Source organism: Cololabis saira, chromosome 15, assembly GCF_033807715.1.
Source record: "Cololabis saira isolate AMF1-May2022 chromosome 15, fColSai1.1, whole genome shotgun sequence".
Lineage (NCBI taxonomy): Eukaryota > Metazoa > Chordata > Actinopteri > Beloniformes > Belonidae > Cololabis > Cololabis saira.
The window spans coordinates 29,318,857-29,345,969 of NC_084601.1; the positions used below are offsets into that span (position 1 = coordinate 29,318,857).

Here is a 27,113-nt window from a genome sequence, read left to right on the forward strand (position 1 = left end):
ATTGTTATGGTGGTTTTCACATGTACCCTGATGCGATCTCACACCACAGTTCGGTTCGTCCCAGCGAGAGTTGTCATTGGTCAAAATCTGTTTTATCAGAGTCTCATGTTTCCATGACAACCACGAGCCAAAGAGCTGTAAAGCATGGCAACACAGGACAGCGACTACACTTTTTGATCCAGCATTAGATTGTTGCATTGTTTTTTTTAATTTTCAATACTATATGGGCTGGAAAGAAGCACCACCGCAGCAAGAAGTTGTTTGTCCACGACTGGTATTACGTTTACCAGCGATGCCATGAAGACACACGATTCCCTCCTTGGTGTGTGCTTTCATGCAGTCAAGCTTTTAGGGTGTTCTGCAGTTAAAAGACGATCTCTTTCCTCTACTGTGTGATCCGCGGTCGTTAACGAGGTCCTGACATCTGATTTATTCAGTCAGAGATTGGTAAAAATGAATAGAAATGATCTGGTTTAAGCAAGTTTTGTCCGAGCTCATCTGAAGGCCTAAATGTCAGTTTACCTGCTGTCTGGTTGCTTAAACAGAGCTGTGAATTCTCACGTTTGAATATTTCTCACAACAACCTTAATGATTTTATTTTAAAAGAGTTGAGAAAACTAGAAATCATTTCCTATCCTGATTTGAGAGGATTAAAAAACGTAACGCAGGCTGTCAGATGAGCAAGTTTCAGATTCATCCACAGTTTCGGTGTCGTAACACCAGATTTGCAAATGTGTTGTACTTGTTGAACGATGAAATGTTGTGGGAATAATTTGAACGTTGTCCTTCATTATCATCAGCTCGTGTAACCTGGTTTCATCCGGTCTCATCTACCGCCACCAGTCCTGCTTCAAGTGGCCCGTAATACTGGAACAAACCCTCAAAGAAGCTTCTGAGCTTCGTGGCTGAGCGTCTCAGAGCGGAATAACTTGGTGTCATCTCAACTACGAGGGGAGTTTGGGGAAAAGAGGAGATTATTCCTGCCAGCGGCGATCAGTCTGTTCAAATCCTCCCTCAATGTGATGATCAGTCCACTGATTGACCCCTGAACCCTTTTTCTTCTTACACAATATCTGACTACCATCCTGTATTTACCTTAAATCATTTATATTGTATTTTAATGTAAATCTTTGCATTTGATTTTTTTTTACTGCACTGTATTTTTTTAATAATTTAATTTAATTTAATTTTTTACTTTTTATTTTTTTACCTTTTATTTTTTTACCTTTTATTTTTTTACTTTTTATTTTTTTACTTTTTACCTTTTTTATTTTATCATTTTATTTTAATTTATTTCATTTCATTATATCTTACTTTTTAATTATTTTTCATTTTAATTATTTTCATTTTTATTTTATTTTACTTTACTGTATTTTTTCATAATTTTATTTAATCTTTTACTTTTTACCTTTTTATTTATTTATTTCATTTTAATTTATTCCATTTTATTTTATTTTTTATCTTTCAATTCCATTTTATTTTAATTTATTTCATTTTATTTTATGGCACTGTATTTTTTCATAATTTAATTTAATTAATTTTTTTAATTTTTACTTTTAATTTTTTTACTTTTTTTTTCTTTCTTTTATTTCATTTTACTTTTTATTTATGAATTCTATTCTATTTGAATTTATTAAATTTCATTTTATTTTTTTCAAACAACAATTAAAACAACAATTTCCTGATGTTTCCAGATGTTTTGTGGTAAATGAGGTAAAACAAATGGAGGAAATCCTTTTTCAGTCCTTGTGAAGGAGACAGAAATGAAGTCCAAATAGGTGTATTTGTATTAAGGCGTCTTATTTGCGATCACATTCACCTTACTTACACGAAAACTTTATTACTCTTAATCTGTGCTGCACACTTACTTTCTTCATGTAAATGTGTTTAAACATTTTAAGACAGTAATTTTATACATTTTTTCTGTTGCATTTTGAGATGTTATGCTGCTTCTGCCCACTAAAGCCCCAGTCCTGGGATCAGTAACGTATCCTATCTTATCTTAGCAGACAAAGAAGTGCTTGAATTGTCTTCACCTGGTTTACTTTCACTCAAAATTTCCTCGTTCACCATCTTAAATGACAAAAATAAGAGCGTCAATTCTCCCTTTGAGTAAAGTGGCCAAACGAGCCGGTCTGGGTGCAGGAGTGGGAGGGGGGTTGTGGGTAATGGAGTGGGCGGGGCCTCACCTGCTGTAAAAACCTGCATCCCATCCAGGCAGGAGGACAGAAGGAAGCTCATCATGTTCTGCTCGTCTGAAGGAGACGTGGCCGTCTGGACCGGAGTGAGAGGGAGCCGGTAGGGGGACGGGGACGGGGACGAGCTTCCGCCGCCTCAGGTTGACCCCAGCGAAGAGCCGTGTAGATAAAAGTTCCCTTAGAGTTGGTTTTATTTGTTTTAAACATGTCAAGAGTTTGGCCACTTGCACTTTTTCTCTGCCTGATGCTGATGGTGTCCAGAGGTCCGAGCCTGGCGAGCGAGGACTCGGGTCACGGGGACTCGGGTCACGGGGACTCGGGCTCTGACCACGGGGGCTCCAGCGCCGGGAACGGGACCGGCTCGGGTCACGGGGACTCGGGTCACGGGGACTCGGGTCACGGAGGTGGACCCATCACCACGCTGCCCATCGTCACCTGGAAGTGGCACCATGTCACCACGCCGTACCTGGTGGCGCTCTGGATCCTGGTCTCCTGGATCTGCAAACTCAGTGAGTCTATTTCAAGGAGGGTCGAGTGGTCGAGATCTAAAAATAAAGAGATAGTTGACCCATCTAAGAAAATCCAATGATAATTTCTAGCTATTTTTACAATTAAATGCCAGAAACAATCAAACGAAAACGTAGAACCGGTCTCCTCAGTCCGATTTACGGCCGTAAATCCGTCAGGAACAACCACTTCACCCTCCTGCGGCAAAAAGAAACTCAAGAAATCCTTCCCTTAGGATTGTTAGGGTTTATGTCCTTATAGAGGACATAAAAGTTTAATTTGTGTATTTAGAGGCATCAAAGCTGAAAATGTGAAAGTTTAAAGAAAGTTTTAATTCAAATTTACGGCTCAGTGTATTTTTAATATATTTAACGTGCCTATCGGTGATAAAAGTTAAGAAATTTAAGTTTTACGTGGGTTTGGGGTTCAAATAAAAGTTCTGTTCCTCATCCTTCAGCCGTTTCGTCTTTAGCTTGTTTCACGGACACCTACATGACACTCCCACCCCCGTGCTTGGCAGTTGGAGAGATCGTCTTTTCTCTACTTTCTGTCTGCAGCTGTCTCAAATTAAATATGCAGCGGTTTGCAGCTCAAAATCATTTTAAGTGAAGAGGAAGAGAACCCCCCCAGTGGTCAGAGCATTGCATCTTTCTGTGCTTCTGCAGCTTCAGCTCTGAAAATGGGAGGTTTATTATATTCTTCCTTTTCTTATTTCATTGGATAAAAAGTTTTGTTTTGTTTGGGATGGACCTGAAGTCTTTTTTGCACGTGAAACAGTTGATGTTATGTGACTTGAGACTCCGCAGGGCTGCATCCAAACCTGCAACAAGGCTGTTTAACTTGGAGCTAAACTTCAATTGTTGTGGTTTAATGAATCTGGAGCTTAATTAGCCGCATGCTGAGAGCGCGACTGTCCCTCCGTGGTTCTGGACTCGGTGGCCAGGTGGCCGGGTGGCCTGGTGGCGGGTCCATGTGGGACCTGAACCCAGCTGATGGACACGCCACATGGGTAACGGGTGGATGGTTCACCAGGATGTTTTGGAGCCTTGCAGGAAGAAATCTCCCAAAACAACAGGTTTAATTATAAGAGCCCTTAAACACCGAGCCCAAACCCGGCTGTCGGGAATCCTGCAGGATCCGGGAACACCTTGGTTCGTGAAAACCCGGTACCTCACTGAATAATGGCTGGACCGCTAGTGAGTTTCCATGGCAACTAGAACTGTGCAAAAGCTAAATATCCCAGAGAAAAACCTGCCATGGAAACATCTAGAATTAATAAAAAACCCGCCAAATGATGCAGAAAACTTTTAATGTTTTCATGGGGGGGGGGGGTTCAGACCTGTCTCCAGCCTCACTGGATGTGACGCCGTTGGTCATGTGACCAGACCACCTGACCATTTAAACAGCTGCCTTCGACTCCCGTTGACTGTTTTTGCAGCAGCGGTAGCGTCTTTGAAATGGAGATCGTCTTCCATCCTGCAGGACGAGATTCTCAGAGAGTCTCGCGGGACGACATTTCATAACAATGCTCATTAGCAAAAGGCCATTCAGTGAAATGTAAATGTAAATAGTTGTGCTGGAGGGTCTCTGACCTCTGCTTAATATCCCACAGGAGGAAGTGGCGGCCTTGTCTAGGTGTCATCATATAATATTGCCATTAGCGGCTCATGTATACACAACACATGTGGACAATGTCACCGAGTGACCTGTGTGTGTCGATAAATATGGGACAGCAGCTGATGTGATGCAGGTCAGTGGACACCAATGACCCCAACATGGGAGTAGGCCTCCAGACCCAGAGAAACTCCCCCCCTGCAGTTCCTCTACTGACCACTAAGGTCCAGATCCAGACCTGCAGGTCCTCTACAGACCACTAGGGTCCAGATCCAGACCTGCAGGTCTTCTACAGACCACTAGGGTCCGGATCCAGACCTGCAGGTCCTCTACAGACCACTAGGGTCCAGATCCAGACCTGCAGTTCCTCTACTGACCACTAGGGTCCAGATCCAGACCTGCAGGTCCTCTACAGACCACCAGGGTCTGGATCCAACAGAAAGTTCATGTCTATTGACCTCCAGGTTAAAATGTCCAACTTTACAACAGAAACAAACATTTTTACAGTCTAGTACAACAACATTTTTGGACATCCTTGACGACATTTCAGGGATTTACTTTTACCCCTTTTCCATCAAACCGGTTCCAGGGCTGGTTCTGGTTCTTGTTCTCGGCCAGTGCTGAGTTTGGAACCGTGCTTTCTGTTTCCACCGACAAAGAACTGGCTCTGGTTCCATGGTAGCACCAACTCTTTGCTGGTTTAGAGGAAAGAACTGCTTACGTAAGCGGAGGGGGTGGAGTTATTTAGACCAACGGCAACAGCAAGACTGGGAGAGGGAGACATTCAACTTTCACGCAAACGCAGCGACGTAACTGACGTTAGCAGCAACGTAATGACGTGGCTCCCCTTAGCACCTGAGCTGTGGAAAAACAACCCGGTTCTCAGCAAGTTGAACGAGTTGTGAACTAGAACCAGCACTGGAACCGGTTTGGTGGAAAAGGGGTGTACTTAGGGTTGCCACCCGTCCATATTCTAGTTGAATTATTGAAATAAATTAACTTTTACACCATATTCTAGTTGAATTATTGAAATAAATTAACCTTTACACCATATTCTAGTTGAATTATTGAAATAAATTAACTTTTACACCATAGTCTAGTTGAATTATTGAAATAAATTAACTTTTACACCATAGTCTAGTTGAATTATTGAAATAAGTTAACTTTTACACCATATTCTAGTTGAATTATTGAAATAAATGAACTTTTACACCATATTCTAGTTGAATTATTGAAATAAATTAACTTTTACACCATATTCTAGTTGAATTATTGAAATAAATGAACTTTTACACCATATTCTAGTTGGATTATTGAAATAAATTAACTTTTACACCATATTCTAGTTGAATTATTGAAATAAATTAACTTTTACACCATATTCTAGTTGGATTATTGAAATAAATTAACTTTTACACCATATTCTAGTTGGATTATTGAAATAAATTAACTTTTACACCATATTCTTCACCTGTAGGCTATATTATACATTTGGGCTGATGTGGACATACAGTAGCATAGGAAGCTATTTCAGTTGCTAGTATGGTTGGCTGTCTGTACAGTCATGCAAGTTCAATGCTATTAAAGCACTTTAAACTTGAAATCAAAACATTTTGTTTTTTTATATAAAAATTTTATATAAAAATAAACACATTTTTATTCAGTTTAGAAGTTTGGGGGCTTTTTTCTTTTGGCTCCTGCGCTGCTGAAATCAGGGCGTCCCTTATTTCTATTTCTGAAAGGTGGCAACCCTAGGTGTACCTCTTCAGGTAAAATTAAATCGAATGGCAAATTTATGTATAATTAGATAAACTGGTCAGTTTTCTAAAGCAGTGGTTCTCAACCTTTTTTCAGTGATGTACCCCCTGTGAAATATTTTTTCAGTCAAGTCCCCCCTAACCAGCGCAAAGCACTTTTGGTTGTAAAAAAAAGACCTAAAACAGAGCACTGTGCCATCAGTAACTGATTTATTAAACATAAAAATATTGCTGCTACGCTTCAACCACGACTCCATCGTTGGTCCAAGTGATTGACAGGTGAAGCCAGGTGGCATTTGACAGGTTAGGTGGAACCATCCTGGTGTGGGGGATACTCTGCGGTTTTAGGATAATAAGTTGAATAGCCTACTCCTGAAGATAAAATTCATTTTATGAATTTAGACTTATATTTTCCTCAATTATTTATGAAATATTTATTTTTAAAGGATTTTTGCATGGATGCTACTTTTTAAATATACTGTATGTATATTTTAAAATCTCACGTACCCCCTGTGCCTTCACGTACCCCCAGGGGTACGCGTACCCCCATTTGAGAACCACTGTTCTAAAGCTCACGTTTCTTCTTCACGGGTTTTTACAAAGTTTTATTTTATCCCACTCCCTTCCGAAGCCAGTTGAGGTTTAAATACCGTACAATACTTCCACATCTCTTCCCGATCTCCAGTCGACTTCTGCAGATTTGCTCCGAACACAACATTAAAAATAAAGGTGAATATCGTAGGTGTTGGTCTCCCAATGATGTAATCTGCATTTATTCCCCTGAGACTGTGTAGGTGAGGTCACAGACGACAATTTTCCATGACACCAGTTGGATTTTACTCAGCTGAGTAAGTTTGTGTGTTCAGTCGCTCGCATGACCCCCCCCTCGGCACCGTTCAGCCGACCTTTCTCTGTAATGTTCAGAGCTCCGGCCGTCACACAATGATTGAAAGAGGCGAGCAAACGACCGGCCGCCGGGATAAATTAGGTCATTTGTTAATACGCCTCAAGAAGGTGTTCATGTGCAACTAAACATGTTTAAAATTAGTGAGTATCTCCACCCTTTTGACTTGTTCAGTGGACCAGACTCCCCGTTCATGGTCCACCCAGGTAAAACTTTACTAAAACAAGTCAAACACTTGGAATAGTTAACCACTTTCATCATATTTATCTGGGCTTATGCGGAGACACGCAGAGGCTCACACCTGTGTGAGATCAAATCATCAAACCAGTCCGTCTTACAGGGCCATTGTCTATTGTCCCGTTCAAACAGGACGGGACTGTTGGCCGGAGAAACCAAAACCAACGAGTCTGCGCTCACAGAATTGAATGCAGCCCTGTTTCTGAAAGAGCTGGGATGTTTTCCATACGCTAAAAACTTAAAAGACACTTGATGACGCAACATCACTTCTCCAACCCTTAAGAGGAGGAAGGGTGGGAGGCCGAAGATGGCAGGATCCAGAGGAGGAGGATGAATCCGGTGATGAGGCAAAAAAAACCCATCTGAGGTTGTTTCCATCTGATTTAACTGCGGATCATTTAAACCGGTTCGTCTTAGACCTTAGCCTTGGCCTAAACTCAAAATGATGCCCAACGCAGTAAAGGTCCTGCAGAGAAGTGGTCCTGAAGACCCCCTGGACCCTACTTCCACCGGACTTTGAGGGGGCTTTAACTTCTGGCCTTGTCTGTGGCAGTTCCTGTGGAGGTGTTGCAACCTCTTCCTCTCAAAGCCCTCCTCCATCAACCCTTCCCACGGCATGGTGAACTCCAGGGAGACAACGTTTTATGGTCCTCCTAACAGCAAGATGATATCGGGTCTGAGGATAGCCTCGCTTACATGCCAGGGAGATGTGAGCTGCCTGGTCAACCGCCAGCTGCCAGTCCTTAGCTGTTTTAATGTTATTATTAACTTCTCTCTCTATTCCTTTTGTGTGGTTTAACCTTCTGCAGATGCTTTTGGTGACGGCCATAAGCACTTGATGAGGACCCCGGTGGTGGCTTTTGGGCAGCAACCCAGTATTGGTTCAAGGCTGCCTCGTGCCGTAGTATTGGCTGGAAGGACTAGGGAGAACCTCATACCCCTTTTCCACCAAACTGGTTCCAGGCTGGTTCTGGTTCTGAGCCAGTGCTGAGTTTGGAACCAGGCTTTCTGTTTCCAGGGACAGAGAACTGGCCAGAAGAACCGGTTCCAAGGTAGCACCAACCCTTTGCTGGGCTAGAGGAAAGAAGCGCTTACGTAAGCGGAGGGGGCGGAGTTATTAAGACCAACGGGAATAGCAAGACTGGAGATGGAGACATTTTCAAATAAGAATGAATCTGGATGCAGCAAAGCATCATGGGTCTGAGGAGGAGACAACCTGTCTTTTAGAGATGTGTCCACGGAGGAGCTACGTGGACCAAGTCCTATTAGAGCAGATACCTTGTATGTTGCTGCAACTTTCACGCAAACATAGTGACATTTGCACAACGTAATGACGTGGCTCCCCTTAGCACCCGAGCTGTGGAAAAGCAAACCGGTTCCAGGGCTGGTTCTGGTTCTGGGCCAGTGCTTAGTTTGGAACTGGGCTTTCTGTTTCCACTGACAATGACCTGGCTCCGGGTCATGGAGGGTGCTACATGGACCAACTCCTATTAGAGCAAATACCTTGTTGCTTCATTTTTCTTGCAAATACAGCGACGTAATTGACGTTTGCAGCGACGTAATGACGTGGCCCCCCTTAGCAACCGAGCTGTGGAAAACCAAACCGGTTCTCAGCTGGTTCGCAAGTTGAACTAGTTGTGAACCAGCACCAGCACTGGCCTGGAACCAGTTCTGGAACTGGTTTGGTGGAAAGGGGGTATAGATAGTTAGGACTAAGAACTTGCTGCGGTGTGGCTCTGCTTGCTGGAGGTCAGGTCGTGTGACTTTCCTCTCCATTACTGTCTCTTATCTTGCCCAGGTGCCTTGGTATCTCCACCTCAACAGCTGTCCTGGACTAGTTGCCTCCACTCCTGCCCCTGGAGACTTTAGGATCCATTGACTCCTGGTACAGCAGAACCTCTCTTGCTCACAAGACCTTGAGCACCCCCTCAGCAGATTTCAGCTTGCAGGATTTCCATCTCACACAAACTTCTAAGTGAACCCAACTGTCCCCTCGGCTGACTCTCCTCCCCAGGGATGTGATGATGGAGGTATGACCCGTCCCAACAGCCTTTCCACCCACTTCAGGTTCTATCCGCCTCCAGGCTATGACACTTTGGTCAGCTCATCCGTGACTCCTCAGAGTCGTGGTTGCCAGATTCCAGAGGTCGGACTTGGGGCCTCTACATTCTGGTTCAACACCCCATAACTGCCGAACCAATGGGACCACTATGGTGCAACTGGTGACGACGCCAACATCGACTAACATCGGTAGTCTTTGCAAAAATTTAAATTCTTGGCCGGAATAAGACAATTTGCAGTGCAGACCAGTGGAAAGAGTCCAGATTTACTTTACGGGGGGGAAAAAAGTTGACAAACTTCAACAAAATCAAGATTAGTGTCTTACGTCATTGCCTTTGATGAACGAAGGAAGTCCTTAAATGCACATTATGCAACAAATTGAAGAAGATATGAAGATAAACTTGCTTGTGCATATTTACGTTACTTTAAAACCTGGTAAAGAGGCTGAACTTTCTTTATTTCCCCACATGTCTCTGCATTAGTCTGAAGAATTGAAGAAAATCCCGGATTGATCTCAGATCATGAAACAAAAGGAATCAGTCGTGGCTCCGTGATACGACGGCAGAAGTTTATTCACTGAACGTTTGAGTACAGCTCACCCATTTCACTCACGAAAAGGGAGTTTTTAACCAAGATTGAGTAACGTGAGCAACAATCATTACCTTAAGGCTTAAGGCATGCACACACAGAGAGTCATCTCAAACCTGAGCTGGATGCGTTATGACCGGAAAGCACAAACAAAGCCGTAACTCCAGCGTGACTGAATAACCAGAGATCTCCGTCACGTCCGTGGTCTCCCCCTCCTTTAAAACACACCTGACGGTTGGGCTCGATGGTACTGCAGACGTGTGGCTATAAAAGGACGGACAAAAGTTTTATTCACTTCTGAAGTCGCCGCTGACCAAACATTTCAGAGTGATGAGGATACATGGGATCCTACACCCCTGGCTGCTGGGGTTGGTGCTTCTGGTTTGGTTTGTCTCACCTCTGAGGAGTAACGCAGCGACTACAGATCGAGAGTCCCACCAGGTTTCCAGCTTGAATCAGACCGGACACGACCGCGGCTCTGACACCGGACATGACCGCGGCTCTGACACTGGACACGACAGAGGCTCTGGTACCGGACATAACCGCGGCTCTGGTACTGGACACGACAGAGGCTCTGGCTCTGACACCGGACATGACCACGGATCCGGTACCGGACACGACCACGGCTCCGGCTCCGGACACGACCACGGCCATGGCGCCAACATCTCTGCAATCCCCATCGTCACCTTCAAGTGGCACCATGTGCAGACCCCCTACATAGTTGCATTATTTATATTGGTGTCATTTTTGGCTAAACTGGGTATGTAACTTATAAATATGCTAGAAAGGTGTTTGTTGTGGTAATTGACCCTTTGTGAAGCCCTGCCCCCGTCGCTAGGTCGGACAAAACTGTCATCTCGCCCGTCCGCTTCCATTTTAAAAACAGGGTTTTACATCACTTCTTGTACCGAAGAAAATCAACAGCAACTAGATATGAATAAAAAGGAACACTTTAGGTACAGTGTAGTTAGTTTAATACAGTGTTTCCCAACCCTGGTCCTCGAGGCAAACTGTCCTGCATGTTTTAGATGTTACCCTGCTTCAGCACACCGTGATACAAGTGGCTGTGTCATCAACAGAATTGTGCAGACCTTGGTGACAAGCTAATTAGGACCATTAATTAGAATCAGGTGTGATGATGAAGAGAAACATCTAAAACATGCAGGACAGTGGTTTTCAGCGAGGTTTTCAGCGAAAACGAGATCTTTTGAAGAGTTTAGCTGATAGCACAGTGGAAGGAGTGGCCGTCCACTTAGCTTTATCGTAATTTACGGTTGGTTTTGTGATGAAATGTGTTCCTGTGATTCTCTTTGGGTAGCGGGTGTCACATTTACAACCGGTTAACTATTTTAAGATAAATAAATAAAATGCTTCCACAGTTGTAGCTGCCGCCGAGCCGACTTTGTTTTGGAAGTACAGATCAGATTTCTGCCAGTTTGGGGATAAAAATACGCTGCACCCTCTACGACAATACAGGTGTTCCTTTTTACTAAAACATTTTAAAAAAATAATCCAGTGATTTAAATTTCGATACAAGATCAAGTACAAACTAAGCTTTTTCCATTGATGTGAACGAGAGAGATGGCTGTTTGGTCCAACCGTATAAACCAGATGTAGCAACGAGGATGATGTTTTCTGATTGGTCAGTCAGGGACCAATCAGAAGGCTAAGAAAGGGTCAATTGTTAGGACGTTATCACCACCTATACATTTCATTGATACTGACACTTGTGGATGCTCCAGTTGTTAGTCGTTTATGACTTTTAAAAAATGAAGACATTTTATTACTTTATGCTTAGGATGATGTTCTTGATCACCATCAGCATCCACTCCAGCTGAAGCTGCCATTTAACCTTTTTGGAGCCTTCCGTACGTATCCTAGCTTGATTTTGTCCGTCTTTTCATACGGAGCCATAATTCTTAATATAGACTAGACGGGATGTACCCAAAAAGTGAATGTAAGGAGCATTTATGGGTACAAGTCGGGAACCGGCCTACTTTACATATTTCAAGGGTGCTGAATCCAAAAAAAATGGTACCCGAGCGAAATCTTGAGTTTTTGACCTTCTAATTTGCATATCAAAATGGCCGCCAAACTGCCTGTCTTGCTCAGTCGTTGGACCATTTTCCCCAAGTTTTTTGTAAGTAGGCATTCAAAGATGATGAGTTAAGTGTCTTGATCTATAGTCTAGGGTCAGAACAAGGATACCTTTTTTATGTATATATATATATATATATATATATATATATATATATATATATATATATATATATATATATATATATATATATATATATATATACACCGGTATGCAAAATACCAACTTTTAAGGTGAAATTAAGCATTATTTGTGTCATTTTTTTTAAGTCCGACATAAATATTCAGTCAATATCACTTTTAAATGTTCCCAGTGTATATATGATATGTGATGTATTCCAGATTACATAATACTGTAACTAAGAAAAACACCATTGCAAGTTGTCTGAGAATTAATTTTTTTTATGCAAACAAAGCATAATGCTCTTAATTCAAACATTGAAAAACCCAAGTGAATAGGGAAAAAAAACATGAAATTCCAGACAACTTGCAATGGATTTTTTTCTTTGTTATCATATAATATGGTGTACATCATATGTCATATCAACAGGGAAAATCTCAGAGTAACTTTTATTTAATATTTATGTCGGCCTTAAAAAATGACACCAATAATGCTTAATTTCACCTTAAAAGTTGGTATTATGCATATATATGTATATATATATATATATATATATATATATATGTATATATATATATATATATATATATATATATATATATATATATATATATATATATATATATACATAAAAAAGACACTGAGCCTCCACTATATCCTTGTTTGACCCTTGACTATCGATCTAGAAACTTAATTTCCTCATCTTGATTGCCTACTTACAAAAAAAAAATAGGAAATGGTCCAATAACTGTGCAAGATGGGCAATTTGGCGGCCATTTTAATATGCATATTAGAAGGTAAAAAACTCAAAATTTCACTCGGGTACCGTTTTTTTTGGACTCAGCCCCCTTGAAATATGTAAGGTAGGCCGGTTCCCGACTTGTACCCATAAATGCTCCTTACTTCTTATAAAAGGCCTTTTTTCTGAAATCCGTCTAGACTAATAGTAAGGATGAACAAGTTCACGGTTCTCCAACGGCCTCCGCAGTCACTATTCATCCACAGTTGAACAAGTGTCCAAACTAAAGCTTGAAGGATGTCGATGGTGCAGTTTGAAATATTCTGTTTCAGACATTACAAATACTAAGTTGTGTTTTTATCACACTCAGAGATCAAACCCTAAATATTCAACAGATATGCGTGAGCTCATGCACTCATGACCTAGCGACCCGTAGGTGAGACATAGTTTGTTTTTTTAATGAATGAATGAATGAACAGGAGTATTTCTATAAAAATACACAGTTATGACTAAATGGTGAAAGACAACTTTGTTCCGTTAGAGGTGCACTTTGCTGTATCGTGAGCTGTCTTTTAGGATATACTCGCTGTGTGGTCAGAAGTCGTATTGCTGCATAGCGTAGCCTAATTGTTTAACTTTCGCAGATCTTAACCTCGGGTGATCTGACAAGAGACGTAAAGGTGTTGTCGCTCTTGTGATTTCCGACGATATTTTTAAGGTGGCAGTCGAAGCAAAGATTTGGAGATGCTGATTCTTGATGACTCCAGAAGGGCAGAGATGAAATCCTGACTCATGCAAACTGGAACGCCCTAGAAATCGATCTAATAGGCGTCAAACAGGCTCCTGTTTTGTGTTCAGAGAAAAGTTTTGTCTGTTTTTGTACAACTTTTAAAGGTTAGAGGTGTGTGTTGAGCCCATAGATCGTATAAATATGGGATGAACCCTCCGTGACATCACCCATATTTTTCTAAAAAGTGTTTTTTAACCCTCTTTTTACTTGTACTGTATGACAAAATGAAATAAACTGGAACACACCCACCTTATGCCATTTAAAATTTGTTATTTTATGTCTTTATGTCTTAGCACAAATATGAAAAACAGCTTCATAAAAAAGGAGAATAACAGATTGAAGTATCCTTAATCTTCAACCACCTTTGAATGGAAACGTAAGTCTGGTGGTGTGAGGTGAGCAGAGTAGCAGCAGCATCACGCGTCAGTGGGTTTTATTATTCGATAAACTTTAGTGACACTTGGCCAGAATAAGTGACCTGAAGCAAAAGACTTCAGTTATGCACAAAGATTTCATACGTCCCTTTCCCTGGTTAATCATAAACTCGGCGCCGCTACAGTGATGCTTTCTCAAACCAGCTGTTGATCATTTGCATGTTTTGCAAACTTGTTTCATGTTGATGGTTTAGTTATAGTGCAAGTTTAAAATTCATCCAGCCTGAGTACAGACAACCTCCCCCTGTTGGTGATTATGGAAACATATTCCACTTGTCCTCGCTGAGGAAGAAATTACTTTAGGAAATTACAAATAGGATGAGCTGAGAGGAGAAGTCTGTAAAACCACAATCCTAGAAGTCCTGATACGTGCAGTTCCTCAAATGACCACTGGGGGGCCCGGCACCAAAACTGAGTCGTTCTCCTTTTACTTCCATGATAAAATGTCTATGCAACAAAAATAAATAAAATTACTCCATATACGTTTATTGCTATTCTGTGTAATTATTAGCATGATGTCCAAGTGTCAATTTCCCCATATAAGTTGGTTTTAATTCATTATTTGATTCTATAAATGCGATATAAAGTCCTCAGGCTTTTATTTTGGTCCTTCCGGTTACAGGAAGTATGACTTTGCACATCAGCTAGTTTTATCCAAAACCTTTGGATTTAACATTCAACATATTTTTAGGTTAACAAATACTGTATTTTCTGGACTATAAGCCGCTACTTTTTTCATAGGTTTTGAACCGTGCGGCTTATACAAAGGTTCTATTCTGTGGATTTTTCTTCCACCACTCGGGGCGCTCTAACCGGAATTAGAATCAAAACTAAGACAAAATAAATGCAAACAAGAATACGCTACTTCTTCTTTAGCAGATAGAAGTAGGTAGAAGCAGATTTCAAACAGATAAATAGATCAATAAATACTGGTTATTTTCTCTTGGTTCTGTCCCATTTTAATCAGCAAAGTTGCTGCCGTGTTAAAAGACACTGTTAGGAAAGGATCTATTTAGGCACAAACATGTACATAATTTACAGTTCAAAATCCTTCCGTACATGTAGTAAATATCTAATCTAACAAAATAAATATCTGCGGCTTGCATATCTTTTTTTTTTAAATAGAGCGGATGCGGCTTATATACAGGTGCGGCTTATAGTCCAGAAAATACGGTATTGTTGTTGCTCCAAAGTGACTTTAAAATTTCCCGCCACTTTTCTAAGCTAAATGTGACCGGTTGTTATTTTCGTTATTTTCAGCTGCTTTAAGAAGTGGCGCCCTGTAATAAACAACCAATGAATGTTTTTCGTGTTTACTACATAAGTAAGCCGCACGGTCTGAAATCTCACGTATGATTTCTCGAGCCACCACCCGCCGTGTAGCGTTAAAGTACGTTGAAGCAAAGCAACACGCCCCCCCCAACGCTGGGAACCCACAATTCAGTTCAAAGTCAACAAACACTGACGTTCGGGACACTTTCAGCCCGTGGTAGAAGCGAAAAGTGACTTCAAAAGTGGTCTTCATGTATTTTATATAAAGCGAAAAACATTAAACCACAAAGTCTGATGTTTCGCGTCATTTGTTCCCTCAGTCATCGAGTCCAACCACTATGTGACCAACATCATCCCGGAGAGCGCCCTGCTCATCTGCTTCGGCTTCATCCTGGGGGGGATTATCTGGGGTGCAGACAAGGTGCAGACATTCACGTTGACCCCCACCGTGTTCTTCTTCTACCTGCTGCCTCAAGTCATCCTGGACGCCGGCTACCACATGCCCAACAAGCTCTTCTTCAGCAACATGGGGGCCATCCTGGTCTACGCCATCATCGGAACCTGTTGGAACGCAGCCAGCGTGGGGCTGTCCTTGTGGGGGTGTCACATGGGCGGGGCCATGGGTAACTTCTTAACTTACATAACTTCTCTCATGTCAGACACAGTAGGGGAGGGAGGGGCTAAGTATCAGAGCAACCAACCAACAAGCCAACCAACCACTCAAGCAACCGACTGACTGACTGACTGACTGACTGACTGACTGACTGACTGACTGACCGACCAACCCACCAACCAACCTGCTAATCAACCAACCAACCCACCAACCAACCTGCTAATCAACCAACCAACCAACCCACCAACCAACCTGCTAATCAATCAGCCAACCAATCAACTTAACTACTAACCAACGGACATCCAACCAATACCCTAACTACTAATCAGGCAGTCAGCCAACCAGCCAGCCAACCAACCACTCAAGCAATCGACTGACTGACCAACCAACCAACCCACTAATCAATCAGCCAACCAATCTACCTAACTACTAACCAACCAACTAATCAATCAGCCAACCAATCAACCTAACTACTAACCAACCAGCCAACCAACTACTCAAGCAATCGACTGACCGACTGACCAACCAACCAACCAATCCATTAATCAATCAGCCAATCAATCAACCTAACTACTAATCAACCGGCCAGCCAACTGGAAAGCCAGAAAAACAACAAACAAACAATCAACCAACTGACTCACTGACTGAGCAAACCAAACACCTAACCAACCAATCATCCTAACTAAACCAATCAACTAATCAATCAGACAGAAAACTAGCCAGCCAGCAAACCAACTGGCCAGTGCACCAGTAAACCAACTAAACATCCAATTGACTTCTGGACTGCCCAACTAACCAACCAACCAATTAGCCAGCCAGCCAGCCAACCAATTCTCAATCAAGTCAGCCAACCAACCAATGTTAAAAAAAAATCCCCAGAAAAGAGTTGTCCCTTGAAAAATTCCCCTTTTAAACTCAGAATATTTATTTCCTTTAACAACTCTTGTATTGTCTTGATTTAATTATTTTAGGATTCATTTATTTGTCATCTGCTCGCCCTGAATGAGTCAACGGTATTTTGAAATGTTACCAAACCACGCATCAAATGTGTCGTGTCGGTCGGGTCGTGTGCTGCAGGCGACCTGGACATCGGCCTGCTGCAGTATCTACTGTTCGGCAGCCTCATCGCGGCGGTGGACCCTGTAGCCGTCATCGCCGTGTTCGAGCAGGTCCACGTCAACGAAGTCCTCTTCATCATGGTGTTCGGAGAGTCGCTGCTCAACGATGGCGTGACGGTGGTACGTTTCCTCGGCCGATCCTGCATTTCACTTTAAATCTGAGACTCCCTTTAGTACGGAAGAGTATTAGGGCCATGCCGGAGAAAAAATATTAGAGAGGGGAAGATTTTTTTTTATTGTGCACTTCGAGAAAAAAGTCGAAATGTCGAGAAAAGTCGAAATGTCGAGATTAATGTTGAAATACAATTTCAAGAATGAGGTGGAAATGTCTTCTTTGGCCCATGAAATCCAGTTAGGAGAGCGAATGACAGCTATGCAGCAGCAGCCGTAACTAACTAACTAACTAACTAACTTACATCCTTGGAGTGTAACGTTAAGGCTACGTTTCTGAAGTTATGCAACTGCATATGTGTGATATGTGTTTCAAATCAATATCATAAAGCCAATTCTTGTATTCTGAACTTTGTTGTTCAACTTTATTCACGAAATTTCGTCTTTTTTCTCAACATTTCGACTTTTGTCTCGAAGTGCATAATGAAAAAAATGTTTCCTCCTCTAAAATATTATTCTTATTTTTCTCCTGCAGGAGAAAAAATATTTGAGAGGGGAAGATTTTCTTTTATTGTGCACTTCGAGAAAAAAGTCGGAATGTCGAGATTAATGTTGAAATACAATTTTAAGAATAAAGTCGAAATTTTGCCATTTTTCTCAACATTTCAACTTTATTCACAAAATTTTGACTTTTCTCTCGACATTTCGACTTTTTTCTCGAAATTGTACTTCAACATTAATCTCGACATTTTGACTTTATTCTCGACATTTTGACTTTTTTCTCAACATTTTGACCTTTTTCTCGAAGTACATAACCAAAAAAAAAATATTCGTCCTCTAAAATATTATTTTTATTTTTCTCCTGCCTGGCCCTAATACTCTTCCTTACTTTAGAGACGTGATGAACGAGTCGTTTGAGGTGGTTGATATAAAACTAAAATATATAATAAAGGTCCCATGCCATTCATGTGTGTTTGCTTCCATCCCTCAGGTGCTCTTCAATGTATTTGATTCGTTTGTGTCACTCGGAGGACCCAAAATCAATGCATGGGAGATCATTAAAGGAATAAGTGAGGCATTTCTTTGACCTTTGAATGATAAAGAATGAACTTCTTTAGTCTGAGAACTCTAAAGGAGCCTGTTCAACGTTCTTCTTCTCTCTTCCCCGACAGTTTCCTTCTTTGTGGTGGCTTTTGGCGGTTCCATCCTGGGCTTCGTGTTCGGCCTGCTGATATCGGTCTTGACCAAATTCACTAAAAACATCCAGATCATTGAGCCCGGCTTCATCTTCGTCCTGGGATACCTGGCCTACCTGACAGCTGAAATGCTGTCGCTGTCCGCCATCCTCTCGTGAGTACAAGCGGAAATGCATTAGTTCAGCTGCTTCTGAACCAAACATGACCCATATCGACTCGGATGAACCTGAACCGTACCACAGATCGAGTAAACCTGGTTCAAACCTGCACAATAACCCAGAAATGACCTTCCACCCAGCTTAACTCCAGAAACGTGGTTGTTTGTGAACAACAAAGACAAACTGGTTGGCAGAGGTGGACTCGACCCCAGTACTTGAGTAAGAGTACAAATACTACTGGTCAAAATTTACTCCGTTACAAGTAAAAGTAGCTCAGTCAAAATATTACTCGAGTAAGAGTAGAAAAGTACTTGCTTTTAAAGGTACTTAAGTATCCAAAAGTAAATGCTTTAAAATGTACTTTAAGTCAAAGTAAGAGTAAGAGTAAGAGTACATTTCTTATTTTCCACATCAGTAAATTACTATATTTTTTCTAAATTAATTTAAAGATCTTTTAACTCTTGTTTCTGAGAATTAACTCTTTGAAACATTGAGTTAAGATACGGCCAAGGATTTCGTGAAAGTCCCTGCTCCGAGTCCGGCTCATTATCAGACTCAGACGACTCAGCGGATTGTCTTTCTTCTCCTGACGCAGACGTAGCCATTGTTGCAGCTCTGTCTTGACTTGTTGCAGCTCTGTCTTGACAAACGCAGGCTACTTTGGCGGTATCGTTTTGAGGAGGCTTGACATATTTCCGCTTTACGTACATCCCAGTGGAGAGCGTGCACTGTGATAGGTCTCCTCCTTTGACAAAAACAGCTTGTGTCCAATAGGATTTTAGGGAAGAAGAAAAAAGAGCAGACCTGAAAGTAACAAGTACTTTTCAGCCTTCCTAGACATTTACTCGAGTAAAAGTAAAAATATTTGTCTTGGAAATGTATTCAAGTAAGAGTAATAAGTACCAAAGAAATCTAATACTCAAGTAAAGTACAAATCCTCTGGATATGTACTTAAGTACAGTACTCAAGTAAATTTACTCCGTTACTGTCCACCACTGCTGGTTGGTTGAACTTCTCGGAGGCTTGCCGACAACTCTCCGTTCTGGGCTTTAACCCTTTAAGTTATAAAAAAAAAAAAAGGGTTCAAACAAGCGTCGCCAACCCAGCAGATGAACTTCCTTCCTGGCTTTTTGAAGCAAACAAACCCATTTCTTAGGAAGCTAGAAAGAGGGACCAGCAGATCCACATACTGGACTCTAGCTATGCAGTTACACAAGAAATCCCGCCCCCTATGACATCATAGAGAGCCAATTTTAGAAAAAAATTCTCTGGGAAGTAGGCGTTTCTGGATCCTGAAAACAAAATATGTTTCGGTTTTTGAGCCTCTATAACTGTAGATAATTCAGAAAACACAGAAGTATATTTGTATGACTACTTTAGGCACCATGTGGGTTTCTGCTGTGCAGGATCTTGTTCTGTGGGATGTGCTGTCAGAAGTACATCAACTCAAACATGGACGAGAACTCCGTCCAGACCGTCAGGTACGCCATGAAGGTCTTTGCCAACGGCTCCGAGACCATCATCTTCGTCTTCCTCGGCATCTCCGCCATCGATAAGGTGATCTGGGTGTGGAACACGGGCTTCATCCTCCTCACGCTGCTCTTCATCTTCGTGTACCGATTCATCGGTGAGATCTTTATACGCTTCGCAGTCACGTTCGAGCGGAAACGCAACGCAGAGGGATGCTAAAGCGGGTTGTTTTGTGTGTTTTTACTCCAGGTGTCTTTTTCCTCACCTGGATCCTGAACAGGTTCCGGCTGGTGCCTCTGGAGATCATCGACCAGGTGATCATGAGCTACGGAGGCCTCCGCGGCGCTGTGGCGTACGGCCTAGCTACGATGCTGGACGAGAACAAGATAAAGGAGAAGAACCTGATGGTGTGCACCTCGCTCATTGTGGTCTACTTCACTGTCATCCTCCAGGTAAGGCAAGGCAAGTTTATTTGTATAGCACAAGTCAACACAAGGTAATTCAAAGTGCTTTACATCAACATTAAAAGTGGCAAGACACAATTAAACCGTAAATAACAAATAAAATGAAATAAAATGATAAGAATAGAGGTAAAACTAGAAAATTTCAGGAAATTTTGATATGGGCATGCCCTACCGCCCATTCGTCCCCTCTCGCTGCTTTGGTTTGGGGCTGTATTGGTTGTGTTGGGGGTGGTTCTATGTCAGTTTGAGGTGTTTTTACGCTTGTATTTCATTCATTCCTGTGCTCCCAATAGTTATTAATGGCATGCGCCTTTTTTTGCGTCTAGCGTCCCCACGGTAATGCTTATGACTGAGAAAAGTAATGCCCATCGAGGCAAGATGGAGACGCATCTAACACATTCCGGTTCAGGCTACGTTAACGGATAGGTTTTTTTTTCACCATGGTAAAAAACCCCATCCGAATGAATGGGGCCATTTGGCATGGATTTTGACATAAATTTTCCTTAAATCACAGCTTCATGAAATTTGAATATGTTGAATTCCACAGCGTGCCGAGTCAGGGAACATTTGTACAATGTCTCTACGATAATCTGTTGCCTAGCAACAAGCGTCCAAAGTCAAATGAAAATAAAATAAAAAATGAAAGGTCAGTATCGCAAAAAGTTTAATAATTGGCATAATGAGGTTGTACGGTCCGTTAGTGCCAATCGGGCCAAGTGTTTGAAAGTTTGAACGATGTCTCTACGATAAAGTTCGGCCGAGCAATAAGCGTCTGAATTTTCGCCTTTTTTTGCTGTTTGGCATCTAGCGTTGCCACTGTAACACTTTTGACTGAGAAAAGTAATGCCCATCGAGGCACGATGGAGACGCATCTAACGATGTATGCCATGCATGGGTGCACGTTGCGGTTCGGGCCGTATTAACGGACGAAAAAAGAGTGCGGAATAAGAATAAGAAAAGGGAAACCTTTTCTGTATACTAATATATCGCCTTCATTTTCATGTTTTTCCTCATTTTTTTGGCCGTGTTTTATTTTTTGGGGATTTTTTTTTCCCACATCAGAGCAGGGTCATGCTGTACACCCACTGGTGAGACGTGGGACTTTTGCGACTTTAGCTTGTTAGCAAAATGCTAGCAACATTGCCCTTTGGGCCATTCTGGACAATTGCAATATGGTCATGCCATTACTTGGCATGCCCATAATAAGCACAAGTTGTTAAAAAGAGTACAGCAGGTACATCTCATTCTTACAATGGCAAGAATTACGTTTCTATACGGTCAAAACGTACAAAGACCAGGTCGAATTCAATATTACAAAAGTAATCTGTGCCGATTTGTGCGGTGAATCAGACCAATTTGACAAGTCTACATCACAATGCCTGCATTCAGGGCTTATCCAAGACTTCGTGTGGTTTTCAAATATCACAAGTATTTAATTTAAGAGTGAAAGATCTTCGTGTTCATTTGTCTGGTGCACCATAAGAAAACTAGTGAACAGAATCAAAGTTATTACAGCTTTTATTATATCATGGACAATGTTTTCCAGCCAGAGGTACACCTCTCTCAAACCACAAAAGTAGGAGAGAAATGCACACAATGGTCAGGGATCCAGTCGTATTTATACTAAAAAGGGAGGTGTTCTGTGTACGTAAACCCCATCTGCCAAACATATCAGACCTTCAGCCGTATGTACCTGTTTATTGCTTCCTACTTAAGATGTCAACCCAGATAACGGATGAGACCCATCAGTGTTAAAACATATGTTTCTCTTAATTGTCTTCACTTAACAAAGAGCAAATATCTGAACTGTTTTAACTTCCTAGTCATAAATTAGGAGTTGACCCTGAAACTAGAGAAAACAGCCTAGTCATAAAACAGGAGTTGACCCTGCAAATACAGAAAAACCACCAGTGTAGAATATTATAGAAAAACCCTTCAAACTCTTAAACAATTTCATAAAATCCTAACAAGAGCTTGTGTTTGCTGCCGGTCGAGCGCACGGTCCTCGTGAAAGCTCCCGTTTTGCACCTTCCCACTGAACTGTCTCTCTGCTGCAGGGCATCACGATGAAACCTCTGGTCACCTGGCTCAAAGTGAAGAGGGCCGCGGTAACCGAGCTCACGCTCATAGAAAAAGTGCAAAACAGGGTAAATCTCTAAATCCTGCTTCTTCCTGATCAGAGGCAAATACGAGGAGCCAAATCCAGAGCTTCTTCTTCTTGTGTTTCAGATGTTTAACCACATGCTGGTCGCCATAGAAGACGTATCAGGACAAAAAGGACACAATTACATGAGAGACAAGTGAGTTGAGGTCAAGGTTTAAAGTTCCCCCGGCCGCCTCGGTGAAGCAACAGTTTGTTTCTTGTTGCAAAGGTGGAAAAACTTTGAGGCGAGGTGGATGTCGGGGCTTCTGATCAAGCAGTCGGTGAGGAAGAACCAGGAACACCTCTTCGATGTCTTCCATCAGCTGAACCTCAAAGATGCCATGGAGTACGTGAAAGAGGTGAGGATCGCAGGCTTTCCTGCTCGTTTCCGCGTGAACGAACATCGAACAGACGTGGGTGTCGTTTCAGGGCGAGCGCAGAGGCTCTCTGGAGTTCGTCCGCAACGACAGCGCCTTTGTTGACTTCAAGAAAAAGTTTGACGACGACGTCTCGGATGCCATGCCTGACATCACGGTCAACATGGGGGACGACCGCGGTCCAGCATCAGCCACGAGGTGAGCTGTCTCGCAAATAAAATATGATTAAAATAAAACAATTACACAAAATGCCAGAAGAATAACAATCGTGGTACTCTACACAACAAAGTAGGTCAATGAACTTAGTAGAAAACTAGATGCGAGTCCGGTCACTTTAAGGGTCGGAGAACCTATATTGCTGAGTTACTATCTAGTTCCATCATGGATGACATCGTAATCAGGAACTGAGTTTCTAACCACGGGGTTGAGATCTGTCGTTCTCAAGTCACAACTCAACGACAATATTTACAAATCTTTGTTTGAACAATGGGTTTTGGAGAGACCTGTGTTGCTTAGCCATGACTGAACTATACAGGTAACCAACCCATAACTGTACTATACAGGTAACCAACCCATAACTGTACTATACAGGTAACCAACCCATAATTGTACTACACAGGAGACCTGTGTTGCTTAGCCATGACTGAACTATACAGGTAACCAACCCATAACTGTACTATACAGGTAACCAACCCGTGACTGTACTATACAGGTAACCAACCCATGACTGTACTATACAGGTAACCAACCCGTGACTGTACTATACAGTTAACCAACCCATAACTGTACTATACAGGTAACCAACCCATAATTGTACTATACAGGTAACCAACCCGTGACTGTACTATACAGGTAACCAACCCATGACTGAACTATGAACTATACAGGTAACCAACCAGTGATTGTACTATACAGGTAACCAACCCATGACTGTACTACACAGGTAACCAACCCATAACTGTACTATACAGGTAACCAACCCATGACTGTACTACACAGGTAACCAACCCATGACTGAACTATACAGGTAACCAACCCATGACTGAACTATACAGGTAACCAACCCATAACTGTACTATACAGGTAACCAACCCATAATTGTACTATACAGGTAACCAACCCGTGACTGTACTATACAGGTAACCAACCCATGACTGAACTATGAACTATACAGGTAACCAACCAGTGATTGTACTATACAGGTAACCAACCCATGACTGTACTACACAGGTAACCAACCCATAACTGTACTATACAGGTAACCAACCCATGACTGTACTACACAGGTAACCAACCCATGACTGAACTATACAGGTAACCAACCCAAGACTGTACTATACAGGTAACCAACCAGTGATTGTACTAGACAGGTAACCAACCCATGACTGTACTAGACAGGTAACCAACCCATGACTGTACTAGACAGGTAACCAACCCATGACTGTACTAGACAGGTAACCAACCCATGACTAAACTATACAGGTAACCAACCCATGACTGTACTACACAGGTAACCAACCCATAACTGTACTATACAGTTAACCAACCCATGACTGTACTATACAGGTAACCAACCCATGACTGTACTATACAGGTAACCAACCCATGACTGAACTATACAGGTAACCAACCCATGACTGAACTATACAGGTAACCAACCCATGAGCGTACTATACAGGTAACCAACCCGTGACTGAACTATACAGGTAACCAACCCATGAGCGTACTATACAGGTAACCAACCCATGACTGTACTATACAGGTAACCAACCCATGACTGAACTATACAGGTAACCAACCCGTGACTGAACTATACAGGTAACCAACCCGTGACTGAACTATACAGGTAACCAACCCATGACTGTACTATACAGGTAACCAACCCATGACTGTACTAGACAGGTAACCAACCCATGACTGAACTATACAGGTAACCAACCAGTGATTGTACTATACAGGTAACCAACCCATAATTGTACTATACAGGTAACCAACCCGTGACTGTACTATACAGGTAACCAACCCATGACTGTACTATACAAGTAACCAACCCATAATTGTACTATACAGGTAACCAACCTGTGTGTACTATACAAGTAACCAACCCATAATTGTACTATACAGGTAACCAACCCATGACTGAACTATACAGGTAACCAACCCATGATGACTGTACTATACAGGTAACCAACCCGTGACTGTACTATACAGGTAACCAACCCGTGACTGAACTATACAGGTAACCAACCCATGACTGTACTATACAGGTAACCAACCCATGACTGTACTAGACAGGTAACCAACCATGACTAAACTATACAGGTAACCAACCCATGACTGTATTATACAGGTAACCAACCCTAACTGTACTATACAGGTAACCAACCCATGACTGTATTATACAGGTAACCAACCCATGACTGTACTATACAGGTAACCAACCCTAACTGTACTATACAGGTAACCAACCCTAACTGAACTATACAGGTAACCAACCCATGACTGAACTATACAGGTAACCAACCCATGACTGTATTATACAGGTAACCAACCCTAACTGAACTATACAGGTAACCAACCCATGACTGAACTATACAGGTAACCAACCCATGAGCGTACTATACAGGTAACCAACCCGTGACTGAACTATACAGGTAACCAACCCATGAGCGTACTATACAGGTAACCAACCCATGACTGTACTATACAGGTAACCAACCCATGACTGAACTATACAGGTAACCAACCCGTGACTGAACTATACAGGTAACCAACCCGTGACTGAACTATACAGGTAACCAACCCATGACTGAACTATACAGGTAACCAACCAGTGATTGTACTATACAGGTAACCAACCCATAATTGTACTATACAGGTAACCAACCCGTGACTGTACTATACAGGTAACCAACCCATAATTGTACTATACAGGTAACCAACCCGTGACTGTACTATACAGGTAACCAACCCGTGACTGAACTATACAGGTAACCAACCCGTGACTGAACTATACAGGTAACCAACCCGTGACTGAACTATACAGGTAACCAACCCGTGACTGAACTATACAGGTAACCAACCCATGACTGTACTATACAGGTAACCAACCCATGACTGTACTAGACAGGTAACCAACCCATGACTGAACTATACAGGTAACCAACCAGTGATTGTACTATACAGGTAACCAACCCATAATTGTACTATACAGGTAACCAACCCGTGACTGTACTATACAGGTAACCAACCCATGACTGTACTATACAAGTAACCAACCCATAATTGTACTATACAGGTAACCAACCTGTGTGTACTATACAAGTAACCAACCCATAATTGTACTATACAGGTAACCAACCCATGACTGAACTATACAGGTAACCAACCCATGATGACTGTACTATACAGGTAACCAACCCGTGACTGTACTATACAGGTAACCAACCCGTGACTGAACTATACAGGTAACCAACCCATGACTGTACTATACAGGTAACCAACCCATGACTGTACTAGACAGGTAACCAACCATGACTAAACTATACAGGTAACCAACCCATGACTGTATTATACAGGTAACCAACCCTAACTGTACTATACAGGTAACCAACCCATGACTGTATTATACAGGTAACCAACCCTAACTGAACTATACAGGTAACCAACCCATGACTGAACTATACAGGTAACCAACCCATGACTGTATTATACAGGTAACCAACCCTAACTGAACTATACAGGTAACCAACCCATGACTGAACTATACAGGTAACCAACCCATGAGCGTACTATACAGGTAACCAACCCGTGACTGAACTATACAGGTAACCAACCCATGAGCGTACTATACAGGTAACCAACCCATGACTGTACTATACAGGTAACCAACCCATGACTGAACTATACAGGTAACCAACCCGTGACTGAACTATACAGGTAACCAACCCGTGACTGAACTATACAGGTAACCAACCCATGACTGAACTATACAGGTAACCAACCAGTGATTGTACTATACAGGTAACCAACCCATAATTGTACTATACAGGTAACCAACCCGTGACTGTACTATACAGGTAACCAACCCATAATTGTACTATACAGGTAACCAACCCATGACTGAACTATACAAGTAACCAAC

The 27,113-nt window shown here is 42.0% G+C and overlaps 1 protein-coding gene across 2 annotated transcripts in view; it reads left to right on the forward strand.

The window, feature by feature from the left end:
- Positions 1–2,236: 2,236 nt before the first annotated feature.
- The window catches only part of LOC133460585 (sodium/hydrogen exchanger 3-like), a 249,309-nt gene continuing 224,432 nt past the window's right edge, over positions 2,237–27,113 (forward strand). For both annotated transcript variants that reach the window (XM_061741231.1, XM_061741230.1), the window contains exons 1-11: positions 2,237–2,707; positions 15,640–15,942; positions 17,010–17,170; positions 18,153–18,231; positions 18,334–18,511; positions 19,922–20,142; positions 20,235–20,437; positions 22,507–22,596; positions 22,679–22,749; positions 22,822–22,951; positions 23,022–23,167. In XM_061741231.1, the coding sequence (XP_061597215.1) occupies positions 2,404–2,707; positions 15,640–15,942; positions 17,010–17,170; positions 18,153–18,231; positions 18,334–18,511; positions 19,922–20,142; positions 20,235–20,437; positions 22,507–22,596; positions 22,679–22,749; positions 22,822–22,951; positions 23,022–23,167 (1,886 nt within the window). In that variant the 5' untranslated portion in view covers positions 2,237–2,403. The remainder of the gene's footprint in view (positions 2,708–15,639; positions 15,943–17,009; positions 17,171–18,152; positions 18,232–18,333; positions 18,512–19,921; positions 20,143–20,234; positions 20,438–22,506; positions 22,597–22,678; positions 22,750–22,821; positions 22,952–23,021; positions 23,168–27,113) is intronic.